The 14,716-nt window shown below is 39.7% G+C and overlaps 1 protein-coding gene and 1 pseudogene across 2 annotated transcripts in view; both read right to left on the bottom strand.

Moving 5' to 3' along the window:
- The window catches only part of MAPK14 (mitogen-activated protein kinase 14), a 67,306-nt gene that overhangs the window by 26,324 nt on the left and 26,266 nt on the right, over positions 1-14,716 (bottom strand). For both annotated transcript variants that reach the window (XM_019738750.3, XM_019738749.3), the window contains exons 3-6: positions 14,177-14,235; positions 2,764-2,875; positions 654-683; positions 236-283 (exon numbers count right to left, since the gene is read on the bottom strand). In XM_019738750.3, coding sequence (XP_019594309.1) covers positions 236-283; positions 654-683; positions 2,764-2,875; positions 14,177-14,235 — 249 coding nt within the window. The remainder of the gene's footprint in view (positions 1-235; positions 284-653; positions 684-2,763; positions 2,876-14,176; positions 14,236-14,716) is intronic.
- LOC109450961 (serpin B6 pseudogene) lies at positions 693-2,752 on the bottom strand (annotated as a pseudogene).

The following is a 14,716-nucleotide window of genomic DNA, read 5'->3' on the forward strand; positions in this document are numbered from 1 at the left end:
AATTTCTAATTTAACTTCTAGAATGAAAACAAAATACCTGATGCCACCTTCAATGTCACTTAAAACAAAAGCTCAGTAAGTCTATGGCTTAAATTTCAAAGTCTGATATTCCTAAGGACAATATGAATTTTTGTAAGTCATGGCTTATAAGCCATTCCCTATACAAATCTGCCTGGTTAATCAAACATACAGTTACGAGGTGAAACAAACAATTACCACTGTCTCCTCATCTTACCTTCAGCTCACAGTCTTCATTCACAGCTAGATTACTAGGTTTTAGGTCCTAGGAAGCAAGTACAGAGAGAACAGGATGAACTCTATGACACATGGTAAATTCGCTCCTTAAAGGTAATGATGAAGATCCAAACATAAAAGTAAGACTTCATCCAGCTATAAACACTTCATTCTTTAGTCACTATCTAGTCCTAATTAGCTTTAAAAATACGTAAACATAAAAAAAAAAATTAAAAAAAGGTAAAGATTCTACATCTTCTTTCTTTAATCAGTTTAAACCTTGGGTAAAGTTGCAATCAGTCAGTATTTCAAAGGCTAAAGTAAGCTTAGATTAGGACCTTACCTAAATGCCCGTCTGCCCCAACCAACTCACATACCCCAGCTCTCCCAAATAGTTTAATAAAAACCATAATACATACCCTGTGAATTATGTCGGCTGAATGTATATACTGTGAAACAGAAAAAAGTCAGTTAATGAAAAGTTATCTGCAACCTCCTTATGACTTATTTGAAGTACATTTTCATGAATCAAAAAGAACTGCTAGTATCAACAATGGGATGAGAAATTAGAACACGTAGTTACTAGTAGTCTGTACATTTACCATAATTGTGATTTCCATACCATCAACTCTCCTCACAGAGCTGAAGTCTGAGTGAAACAGAGCTTTCCACCTACTTTCTAGTTGGTTCTCTGGGGCTCAGTAAGGACTCAAAGCTGCTAAATGTCAAAGGGGGTTTGATTTTTTTCCCCAAAAAAAAACTTAGGCCCTTTATTTTTGGATCACCACCAAAGGTCACTTTGGATTGCAGGCCCATTGTGAAGTGTCAGAGGAAAAGTGGGGCAGCAGGAGACAGGAGAAGGGTTCTTTGCAGTGCTGACCGTTTCCTTGCGGCGAGGAGAATCGGCCACAGGACAGAACAGCGCAGGTTTTGCTGTGCTGCATAAAGAAAAGGAAGGGGCGGTCAGCACAGAACCCGGGCGTGATGCTTCCACATTGAGGCATCAGGACGGCCGCAGTGGCGCTCACGGCCTCTGTGCCCTGCGTGCCCTCCTCGTTGACCTTCACAAAGGACTTGTGCAGTCTGGGACAGATCCAGGTCTCTCCACGACGACATTCCGGAAAAGCCCGCCTTGCCCTCCTCCAAGGCATCGGTCAGGCCCAGAGAGAGAAGGACACCCTTCATGTCATAATTCTCCTCCAGGTTAAATCTAGGGAGGGACCTTTGCACCGCTCTTCATCCTGCATGTCTGGCTTGGTCCACTCTATGAATTTCAAACGAGTGAAGTTCGTTTTCCACCATTTCCAAACCGAAGTTTTCATCTGGAAGCATGATGATCATATTCAGTTCTTTGCCGACATAAGGAAACACCAGGATTTTGGTGAGTATTTCTCCTGTGTAGGTCATATGAAAGGTAGGTTTCTGAACATCATTTGCACAGGTTTCTCCTCAGTCTTGCTGACTTTAAATGGTCTTTTCCTTGGTCTGCTGTTTGTTAAACTGATTGTCCCAGTCTCCTTTGAAGTAGATGGCATTCACCAGAACAAGAGGAGTCTGTGGACTCACTGAATTTGGAGACAGCAACTCAGTAATTTTACCTTCTGTCTTGTTCGCTACCCAGGTATTTATGTGTTTTCTGGTCTCCTCTGTAGCTTTGAAAAAGTCAAGCTCTTCCATCTGTGCTTGGTAGAATTTGCAGCAGCAATCTTTGAAAGATGAGTTGAAATCATAAGCCTTTTCTCCAAAGAGCCTGTTGGCAGTTCTAAGCAAGTCCTTGGTCCCAGTCCTGTTAACTAACTTTGGTGAGAAGCAACTGGAAACCCTGGTGGACATCTTCACGCCACCGCCGCTTTGACTTAAAGAAAGCGCTTGGGCCACCTGGGCCACGGCGTTTCCCTCTGCCCCCACGAAGACCATGGCCAGCAAAGAGGAGATGCTCATGGACGAGAAAAACACGTTTTTCGAGTTGTCTTCACTCAGCTTTTTCTACAGGTTTAAGGCAAAGGTGCCATTTGCTTTCGACAGAGTATCCATGATGGCGAGTCCCAGAGGGTCGGCAATGCTGCTGGAATGAGCGGAGCTGCGGCCAAAGGGGGTTTAATTTTAAAACAGTTTATCTGCTCCTCCCACAAATAAATTAGCCTCCTTGAGGATGCTTTTAAAGTTCTAACATGACACTGACCAGATATTAGATTATATCAAGAAATTACGATTACTGTTTAGAGGTAATAATAATAGAGTCCTTAGTCCTCAGACATGCATACTGAAGTACCTATGGGTGGAATGATCTGATGTCTAGACTTGCCTTAAAATAATCTAGGACTTGGGGAACACAAAAGAAACAAGATTGGCCATATGTTGGTCATTGTGGGCATTGAATAAACACAGGGGCTCATTTTTACCAGTGCTTTTGTGGGTGTTTGAATTTTCCATAAGAGGAGCTTTGTTTTCCCTTAAGCCCCAAATAGAAGGGAGAGAAGGAGACAGAGAATTTCATTTCTAAAAAATTATTACTAATACTGTCTGTACCTTGAGACCTCGAAGAATCTGGTAGATAAGGAACTGAACATGGTCATCCGTAAGCTTCTGGCATTTCACAATGTTGTTCAGATCTGCCCCCATGAGATGGGTCACCAGATACCTAGAATAATGGAGAGTTACACAATAATCCAGAATGTCTAAGAAAGTTCTTATCTTCATGAGACATTTAAAAGTTTTTCAGAAAAGGCCACCGAGGGAGCACCATGTGACAGCTAAAAGCTTACTAACTACTCATGGGGGGCCATTTTCAACACCACTATTCTAACTTTATCACCTGTTATCTATTTTTCTAAAAAATTTACACTCATTCCTACTTGACATCTTTTCCTAGGTTCTCTAAACAGCAAAAATGGAAATTAGAATGATATGTGTTAATCCCAGTTTTCTTACAAAACATTATTATTGCATGAGAAATATACAGTGTAATTAAATGCATGGCCATATAATAAAGTAGCTTGCATTTTTAAACTCACCACTATATTTTCATCTCATTATAAACTTCCAAATTGTAAGTTCTAAAATAAGAGTATCTTTCAATTTCCAAATTATAAATCTTCTTTTTCAGGAATGACTGGTTAAGGGTATTAGTCATTGATAATATTCCTGAATTTAAAGGAAGGAGGAACACATTTTATCTGCAAGCAAGATGAGGCAGTCCAGAACTTCTCACAGGCGTGGTGCTGGCAATTAACCCTGGTTTTACATGGTAAGATTAGGGGATGACTGCATTCAAGTCCAACAGGTTCACTACAGATATCCTAGACGCAATGCCTTACCCACCCATTCCTGTGTCACGCAGGTCTGGGAAAAGAAAAACCACATCAGTACTAAAGAGGCCGAATTTTTAAAAATTAGGTTAGGTTTCATCTACTGTCGAGAATCATTATCCATTCCTGAGGCTGAATAATAATGTACATCACTTTGGCTATGCAGAATGCTGATGTCATTTGTTTTTTTTGTTTGTTTGTTTTTGTGTTTTTTTTAATAATTTGGAGGGAAAGAAACCAGGACAGTAAATTTAAATCTACTGTGTTATGTGAATAAATATGTGTATGACCTCTCTTTACACACACACACACACACACACACACACACACACACACACTCCTCTCTCTCTCTATATATATATGTAAATACATATATACATATATGTATGTATATATATTTATATATATCTCTCTATATATATTTATTAATTGCTTTTCTCAAACAAGAACTGAATCTTTTTCTGTTTCATAATTTTCCCGTTGGGCTGCTGTGGTCAGTTCCCAACTGCACAAAGATCAAGAGTAGTTAGCATAGATGTAACCTTAACATAAAATATTAACATTTCATATTTTTAAAACTTGCATGTTTATATTGCCTTGAGGAATGGGTAGACTCTAAATGTAATCTGAAGTGTAAATTGAAATGTTTTTGAAAACTTTCTGAAATGCTTTCATGAAGGTAGTTCTAAGAGATGTTCCAAGCTCAGTATGACATAACCAAGGGCAGTTAGTGCTTATTCTGTGCCAAGCACTATTTCTTACGCCCATGGCTCACGTACTCTTCCTGACAACTCTGCTAGGTACGTCCCATTAGCATTCCCATTTCATTGATGAGGAAACAGAGATAGAAAAGGAATATATAACTTGCTCAAGGTTAAGAGTGGTAATGTCAGGGGTTGAACCTAAAACTGCTTGATCTCACAGACCGAGATATTAATCACAGCATATATTACTACCTCTAACCAAATTCTTCCAGTTGACACAAAATTTAAGTTGAGAGAATGATCTTTTTTAAAAAAGTTTTATAAATGTCACAATAATCAAAGACGCAATCTCTCCACATGATTTCCTTATCAATTCTCAGTATTTGCTATCAAAGTTAATCCTTAACTAATGAAGAAAGCTGGCAAAACAGCAATACCCAAAATTGACACATAATCTGACAAATCTGAGAAGGCTGTGAATAAGTCGGTAATATTTTGAAATCAGGACTTCCCCCAGAAAATCTGGGCTAATGGCTGCCACATCCATAATACAAATTAAGACAAATTGCAAGGCTCAGGCTGAGAAAGAGAGAATCTAATATCTGTCTTGTAAGGCTGCTTTGCAAATAATTACATTTTATGACAGGGAAGTAAAAGGATTAATCTCTCAACTTTTAAAAGTAGTTTTAAGGAGAAAAGGTAAACAACGGAAACATTGTTTTGGATGAGTCTACCTAAAATCTATCTTAATTTGTTTTGAAATAAAACCTAAAAATCTTAACTCTCTAACATGTCTGTGCTAGTTCACAAAAATGATAGGCAGTATTACCAATGCAACCAGTTATTTCAAGGGTAACTATTGTGTTTCAATGATTACCAGTGACAAGAAATCCTATACAGCCAGAGGCCCACTGACTGCGCAACTGGAGATGGAACATGCTTTTAGAAGGACTATCCCACCACTGTGTAATTCCCCTCAAACCCCTTCCCATCAGAGACCATATCCATTTTATCACTAAAATTTCCAGATGGAGGGTGAGACTGTCAAAACATTACATAAATATATAAGATTAATCAGTCTACATAGTAGTTATAACTATCAAGCACGGCTGCTAGGCTACACTTCAATCAACTGAAAAGCATTATTCCTGGCAGAAGCGTCTTGCAGGAACTAACTAAATCACTACATGGAGCTCAAAGACCAAGCCGTGACAACCAATTGTCAAATTCCAGCTCATCACACACAGAAAGGTTTCCAAACAAATCTTGCAACCGTGGACAAAAGCAAGTGTTGTGCAAAGTTACTGGACGCTTCTGGAAGACATACACCCACTTCCAGAAGTAGCGAACAGGGAGTGGAGGAAAACACAGATGAGCACATTTTACACATAATTTCTGCAGTGTTTGTCTCTGGAAAGCAAATTTAATTCCATTTTTGTAAAGACATGCCTACTATTGTCAGTGTTCATAACGCCTCAAATAAATTAATGAAGGCTTGACTTGAGGACAGTTGGAAAGCTAGCTATATCTAGTTCTCCCATCTTTAAAGAAGGAATTAAATAAGTAGGACTTTATTAGGCTAACGGCTGAAAAGAAGGTTTCATGGCCTGGTACAAATCTTGTTTTTCACTCCTCTTGTGAAGGTGGTCTCCTTTAAATTTAATCAAACTGTAAAGGGCATCAATCACCACTTCTCAAAGTGACTCATACGCAAAATGTACTGCAGCAGCACGCAGGCAGAAGCCTACCGTAGGTGTTCAGTAGGCAGCGCCCATTCTCGAGCTTCATTTATTCAGCACTTCTTGGATAATAGCCAACTGTCAAGACTCCTACCCTACCGCCATTTTTTTAAAAGCATAATAGTCAGAAAGAACCTGTGTAGGAAACAAATCCCTTTGATAGTTATAGATCGGCATCTCTACTACTGTCAGCCCTACTTGATGAGGCAATTATCAAAAGGCAAAACCATTTCCATATTTAAAGAAAGTACTTAAAATAATCACAGGGGTTGACAACTTGTAACCACAAGCCTCTGAAATACATACGTTCAGTGATCCTTGGGACTTACTGCCGTGTATTCTCAACACAGTACACGGAGTGATTCTTTCAAAATACAAATCGGATCATGTCACTCCTCTCATCAAAGGGCAAAACTCCCTTCAGTGGCAGATAAAGCCCCACATAAGCCAGCACCCGGCCCCAGTGGTCTCTCACTTCATCATCTACTTCTCTGCCCCACGCTCACTCAGCTCCGCGCAGGCCCTGCTCCGGCCACATAGCCCCCCTGGCTGCAATCACACACAATGTGGTCGGTCTTCTGCCTCAGGACTTTCGCACTGGCTGTTCCTTCTGACTGGAATGCTCTTCCCCAGACATCCCTGAGTCTAATTCTTCTAGTCCTTCAAATTTCCGCTCAAAATTCACCTTGTCAGGGAGGCGTCCTTACCACCCCACTTAAAACTGCCCTCCTACTCCTCATTTCCCTGCCTTGTTCTACCCTTTTCTGTCCATAGCATTATTGCCAGCTATCATATTATCGCGTTCTTTTTTTATATGTCCATTCATTGTTTATTGCTATCAATCTGTACAATGGTCAAGGAGGACGGGGTTCTTTTTCGCCCCCTGACGTATCTAAAGTACCTAGAACAGTGTCTGGTAGAGAGCACGCACTCAGTGACTACTGAACTGAATTGAGGGACCCAGGACACCTCAAATGGCATTACTACCACGTAAGACCAGGCAAGAACACATTTTACTGAAATCCTCATGCCAAAGACCTGACCTGGGAAGCAGATCAGACTGTTCTAATGTAGGGGGTAAAACCGCATTCGGCAGCCAGGTAGGCAGCTTAGCCAGCTGATTTCATAACAAACCATCCCAGGGGAGCAAAGATTACTGAACGGTGCCCTCTACGTCACCTGCATCAAACAAACCAGACTCGCTATTCTGCCACACAGTCCATATTACAGGATTAAAACAGAAACGCTCGTCCAGAGAATGCACTGGCCATGCTATCAGACAATGGCATCATCAACTAGTTACAAACAAGACAGCACAAGGTTATTCGTCATTCAATCAGTCCATCACCAACCATTTCTTGTTGAGCACTGGGGATGCAACAGTGGAAGAGACAGATACAGAATGCGGATGAGAGGAAGGACGTGTAAATGTATAATCAGAGCATGATTAGAGCTATAAGGGAACGTGGAGGTGCTAGAGAACACACGGGACGGAGCCCAGCCCAGACTTAGGAAGGAGTTAATTAGGGAAAGATTTCCTGCAGGACTCAAACTATAAACTAGACATGGAAGCTTCTTTACCTGTTATACATCAGCTAATCTGAGAAAAAGGGGGTATTTTATTGATCATCTGAGACAAAAATTGAATGGTATTTTCTTAAAGGATGTATAATATAATTACATTTCAAACGTGTGTCAGTAAAGACATCTATACAACGAGCTTCCCCAACTCTCTACCCTCATTTCAGCAGACCGCTCTGATAAGGAAATATATTGCAAATACAGCTGTTGATACAGTTAACTCATTCGTCTTTCTCCCAGACTGCCTCTCTTCCTGTATTACCCATCTTGAGCACTCGACCTATTTTCAAAGAATAAAAGTACTGTGTTTACCAGACTTTCAAATAATAATTACAGCTCTAAATCATAAAAAATGTGATTAGAAATAGATTTAGAGCCAAAAGAACTGAGATGCATGCAATTTTGTATGTGGTACAGTGTTTCCCTGAAAATAAGACCTAGCTGGACCATCAGCTCTAATGCATCTTTTGGAGCAAAAATTAATGTAAGACCCAGTCTTATTTTACTATAAGACCGGGTATGATATGATATGATATAATACCTGGTCTTATACTAATCTTTGCTCCAAAGACGCATCAGAGCTGATGGTCCAGCTGGGTCTTGTTTTCGGGGAAACAGGTGTTATGCAACTCAGTTCATCTCTCTCAACTTCAGTTTCCTCATCTGAAAATTTCTAAGTACAAAAGACTCAACAAGGAAAAAAACAAACTCCCTACTCTGACAGCTTACAAGCTAGCGGAGGAAGACAGAGAATTACAAATACAAGATGATAAAATGTGGTAAGAACAAAGCAGGGTAAGGACTAGATACTGACGGCAGGGGTAGGATTTCAGCTGCGGTGCTGAGGGGAAAAGCTTCTGATGAAGAGACCTTTGAAGGAAATGAAGGAGCCAGTCATGTGGACAGTGGGGACAGTGTTCCAGGTCCACCTCAGAAACCAGTGCAAATGTCCTACTGGGAATGTGGATGCCTGCATTCGAGGAAGAACAAAGAGGCCAGAGTGGTTGGAATGGAGAGAGTGAGTGGAAAAAGTGTTAGGTGAGGTCAGAGTGTGCGGAGGAGAAATCATACAGGATCTTTCGGAGCTTACCACACTATTTTGTTTGATCATTTAAACAGTTCTCTCCCATTAAGAGTCTCAGCTCCACCATCAGGGATCATGTTTATAGTATTTACCATTAAATTCCCAGAGACTAGTACTGTGCCTAGCATAGCATGGGTATTCAAATATTTATTGACTAAAATCAGGTTAAAATGTCAATCGAGAGACTCCCTTTACCTATTCAGTATATTCAGCAGTTTTCGTATTAATATAAAAGGCTAAACGTATTAGTTCAACAATCATGTTTTGTAAGTGCAAGGCTAAGCTAGGTGATGACCTGTCCACTGGCTTTCCCTAAAGCAATCACTGCTGCCTGCCTGCAGCTGGTGAAGGTCTGCTAGATCCCAGGGGAATCCAAAACCCCACTTCCCTCTAGTTCTTTAAGAACTAAGCAGAGAGAGATAAGGATCTCAGGTGTCAAGAAACCAGGGATGGGAAGTTGTAAAATAAAGGGAAAAGTGACAGAAAACAGTAGGGAGAGGCTATTTTTCCACTTAACCCATGACAATCCAGTTTTCCTGAAATTTGAAGAAATAGTTGGCACTAAGATTCCAAAACCTCTTCATTGCCTACTAAGCTTGATCAGAGACCCACTGCAGTTATGAAAAGGCCACACTGCAGCAGCATGATAGCCGCAGCTTGCTAGGGGTTAGGTTCTAATAGGGTTAAATTTTTTTTTGGATTTCTACTGGTAACCAAATATCTGCAGCGTGCCACCTCTTGCCAAAAATTACCATCAAGAAGCCAACAGAAATGTCCAAATAATTTCCAATCATTTAAAATATCGAGCTATATCTTTACAAAAATGTTGCCAATTGCAAACCACATCACATGGCAGCCAAGAGCAGCTCCGTATACCCATCTTTTTACTCCGCATTTTCCGACCACCATCTCTATCTGTTAGATTCAGTAACGGCACATTGCTCCTAGTGGTCAAAACTCATAACTTATTATTGTTCCCTTCTCAAAAACAGTCTCACAAATGAAGCATTCGGGATGCCTATTAATCAAGAAATTAAAAATTCAGTACAAATTTGAATTGCATGATAAATTAAAAGTGCTAACTGAACTATTAAGACACAGATACTCATAACACATGATTAAAAGGCAACTGTAAATATTAAAATTAGAGATTTTGTTAATTGGCACAGAAAATTCATGTTCAAAATCACAGCCTGCTCTAAACTTGCAGAACCACTTTAGCCTTCAGCATGTTTGATTTGTCCAGAACAGTGGGTTTTTGTTCATTTGCTTGTTTTGTTTTAATATGAATTTGAATATTTTTAGGAAGTGCAGTTATTGTTTTACTACTCCCAGTTGTGTTAACACTGAGCCTCACTTATGTTATTTGGTCCTAAAGGTATAATAAATTTGCAAACCCTGCAACTGTAGATGACAGATGCTTGCTGTCTTATACAAATTTTAATGACTTTGGAAAACACTGAAATAACCATAATATTGGACAAGCACTAATTTTTTTCAGTGATACAAACATCATAAAAAGTAAACAATGAAACATTTTCCTAAAGGCAATATTACCTTCATTTTTTTATTTTCAGAGATTCTCTGGGATTGAAAACACTTCAGAAGTCAACCACCCCAATTTTCATCATTTTTACAGGGAAGTTAACTGGGTCCCTGGGAGTCAGACAAGGTCATACAACCATTAGTAACTTACAAAGGTGTTTTGCATTTATTGCCCCTAATAAGATTTTGATTTCATCAAAGGCAAAAACTAGTGTTTCTGATTATTCTGAACCTGTCCCAACACTCCACTCAGCAAGTATTCAACAAGTAGTACTGACATTTGCTTTCAAGAGATGAACTCAGTTCCTGTTTATAAATAATCAGAACCCAACTTAACACAATGTTGTATGTCAATTATATCCCACTAAAGCTGGAAATAAATAAATAAATACGGTTAAGTAGAAAGAACTGCTTCCTACTCAGGAGCAATAGTATTTGTTGAATGAATTAAAAAATAAATAAATGCGATCTTAACTCAGTGGGCATGCTTGAAGGCAGTGGGCTTTCAAATGGATAAAAGGAGGAGCCAAAGGCACTACAATGGAGAAAACCTATCCTTTTACACAGACACTAGCCTTAAATAAGGTCTTTTCACATAGAAAAAATAGGTTCAGAATCCAATTCCATAATGCCTGATTAAGCCAAAATACAGCGTTTGCTTAGGTCAGCAAATTTCTTTGTTCAATATACCCATTCTCATCGTGCCTAAATTTGGGGATATAGCTCAGATCTGCTTCAAATGTTTTCCAAAGTAATTCACAAATACACTACTTCAGTATTTCTTCCACATTTAGACAGAATATCAAACACCACCACTCTTAGGGCAGTGAAAATACACTATATGATATTATAATGACGATATCTTGTTATACGTTTATCTAAACCCATAAAATGCCCAACGCCAAGAGTGAACCCTAAGGTAAACTCTATAGGACTTTGGGTGATTATAATGTGTCAATGTAAGTTCATCCTTGGTAAAAACATGCACCATTCTGGGAAGGAGATGTGCCAGTTCAGATACTGGGAAAGCTATAGTAGAGAGCCTGTACGTGTACAAAGATACCTGCTGGAATCTATCTTGCACTCACACATGTGTAATCTGGGTATGCACGCCCCATTGGGTAACCCTTGCCAATGGAGACAGGGCCAGTGGATAAACACTCCCCATCTGAGGTGCATTCTGTACGGCTTCCTGGAAGATCCTGGCAGTTTTCAGCCCAGCTGCCCACAATGGTGGCCAACTTTACGACATATCCTTATAGCAGGATATGCTATATCCATCCCTGTTTCATTTTCCCTAGCCCCCTACTACTGGTTCCTGAGAATCTCAGCTCTGCTTTCCAGGGGCGCCCCAGGCTAAAATAATAGAGATGGTCACAAAACTGGGAGAATTAGCACTATTCATCAGTTTTCTCAACACATGAGGCCGCCCCTTACCCCAGCACAGAAGCACAAGGATCAGCATGCTGATCTAGTGCCATTTCCCACACAAGTGGGATAAAAGAGAAGGAAGAACCTACCGTATTTCACCCAAAATAAGACCTAACTGGAAAATAAGCCCTAGCATGATTTTTCAGGATGCTCGTAATATAAGCCCTACCCCAAAAATAAGCCCCAGCTAAGATCGTCAGCCAGACGGACACATTTAGTACGTCCATTGCAACACACGACAGACGTATTGAATTATAAAATAGTAATAATATATAATTAAATATAAATATTATTGACATTAATACTTAAAATAAATAATATAAAATATAATTAAGTATTTGTAAATACCCAAGTGGGTGCCTTTGGAGGAAAGGTAAATGCCTATGTAAACAGATGAACTTGAGACTTACTGCCAAATGACCAATCCGAGTACAGCCATAATGCACGAATTATGTGCGCACTCAATAACGAATGGACGTGATTGTGTGTAATATGAATCTTCATAGTTCAATGCATCGTATGTTGTAACGGACATACTTAATGCACTTGTGTGAAATAAAAGAAACGTTTTCTGAATTTTGGGGCCTGCAATTTTTCGTCACTTTTGTGTGGACCATCATTCTTAACTGTCACCATTTTTGTTGCCACTCCTGTCTTGTAAGTCTTCAAATAACACCTGATTTAATGGTACATTTAAAGGGAATAATATTTTGACCCCCAGACAAGATGGGTGCAAAAAGAAAGAGCTATTCCGTCGAGTGTAAGAAAGGCATCGTGGAAGACTCCCGGGGCAAGAATCTTACGGCTTTCTACAAAGAGAAGAAGTTGGATCTCCGAATGGTCCGAAAATGGCTAGTAGGGTACAATAACCTCAGTCAACAGGTGGAGGAGGGAAATGCTAAGAAGCGCAAGTGTGGATCAGGTCGACAACCATTATTTCCTGAGCTGGAAAACATCATCTGTGAATGGACTGCTGACAGGAGAGCAAAGGCTTTGCTTGTTTGCAGGGCTGATAGTCAAGCATTTGCCCTTGCAATGGCACCACAGTTAGAAATATCCCCAGAAGAATTCAAAGCATCACAACACTGGCTGGATGGCTTCCTTCAGCGATATGAACTGTCTCTAAGATCGACAACACTGTTCAAGCTGGAAGATACTGAAGTTATTAAACGTGCACTTGCATTCAAGTCTTTTGTTGATGGCATCGGCTTTTCTAAATACCAATTCTCCAACATGACTGCTGTGGATGAAACTGCAGTGTTTATGGGCCAAGGATCTCAAACGACAATTGATCAGAGGGGTGCCTCGTCAATCTGCATTCCCTCCACTGGTTACGAAAGTGCACGTGTTACATGTATTTTGGCAATTTGTCTGGATGGAAAGAAAGCCCCACCGCTAATCATCACTAAGGGCAAGAAAGATAAGGTTGAACGTCTTTCAGGCATTTATATTCTTGAAACCGAAAAGCCTGGTGCACACATGCAGTTATAAGGAAGTGGGTCGATGTAATGCTGCCACTTGTTTTGCGAGGTGACCAAGGAGGTCTGCTAGTCTGGGATTCAGCCAGCACTCACCGCACTAAAGACATGAAGAACTTCCTTGCAGAGAAGAATATATGAAATAATGATTCCCGCAGGAATGACTGCCTATCTCCAGACTCTTGATGTTGCAATAAACAAGCCATTCAACGACCATTTGCTCATGGAAATCAATGACTACATTGAAAATAGAATGGAGAGAAATCAGCGTGGAAACTTTGTGAAGCCTAGGCTGCAAGAGGTCGTGACTTGGGTGAAGAATTCATGGGATAAAATCACTGACAGCTGTGTTGCCAATGCACTACGAGCAGCTGCATGGACACGAAGTCCTCATTTAAGGAGAGCTCTGTTGCTGGACATGAGAGATCGGGGCCAATGGTTCTACAGGAAATGGAGTCGCAAGAAACTCAAGCAAGAATTCGGGGTTTGGAGAGTTATGACGATGTTCCAGAAAAAGGTGACATGACTTTATTTGAATAAATGTAGATTTTTATACATGAATGAATGAATGTAGATTGTTGTACATGAATAAATGTAGATTTTGTACATGAAAAAAATAAGACATCCCTTGAAAATAAGCCCTAATGAGTCTTTTGGAGCAAAAATTAATGTAAGACCCAGTCTTATTTTCGGGGAAATACAGTATATGGAACCAGGGCTCCATTACATTTCTTGATGTAGATGTAATAATGTAAAGGTGTCCCTTTAGATGCTAGGACAGGTAATTTGAGAACAAAAATCATAGTCCAAACTCCCTACACTCTTCACTGAACTCTTGCAAGGACTGATCACTAACTCTCTAAACAGAGCACAATGTGCCTGAAAGGATGAAAATACATTCACCACCCATAATATATATACATCTCCTGTATCTATCCCACCCCCCAGAAGAACTGATGACGGAAATAAAAAATCTCTGCAAGTCTGTATACTGCTAATGGTTCCGGAATAGAAATGGGCTGCTATTCTTCATCCTCTGGTTGATGAAGGCAAATGGAGAAAATTTACTCACACATCATTGAATTCCTCCAGGGACCGCGCAGGTGTAAAAACATCCAACAGACCAATCACCTATAAGGAAACATAAAAAGCAAACAGTAAATAAAGACTGAAGTTGTTACAGTACCCATTAGTCCTTAATCATTTTAATATGAACTAATTCCAAATCCCACTATCTCAGTTCAATAACATCACAAAAATCATATCCATATTTAGTAACTATAACTTATTTTCTACCGAAATTATGCTTTTGCTTTTACTTGTTAACATCACATCTCATAAAAACCTATTTTACTATGAAAAATCTCCAACTCCTTAGAATTTGGTCACATACAGCCATTAGTTTATCAGGAAGCAAAAAGATTTAGGGCTCCTGACTTACATTTGCACTTACAGTCTATGAGGAACAAACAGAAAAAAGTCACACTTCTACAGCGGCTATTATAGTATCATTTTTCTTTTTTAAATGTATTATTATTCCATGAAAATGTTCGATGTTACTATATAGTCTTCAAAACTGACATTTTTAAAGCTCCAAATATTCTCTCAGTAT

Source organism: Rhinolophus sinicus, chromosome 2 (genome assembly GCF_057876585.1).
Source record: "Rhinolophus sinicus isolate RSI-liver-muscle chromosome 2, RSI-T2T, whole genome shotgun sequence".
Classification (NCBI taxonomy): domain Eukaryota; kingdom Metazoa; phylum Chordata; class Mammalia; order Chiroptera; family Rhinolophidae; genus Rhinolophus; species Rhinolophus sinicus.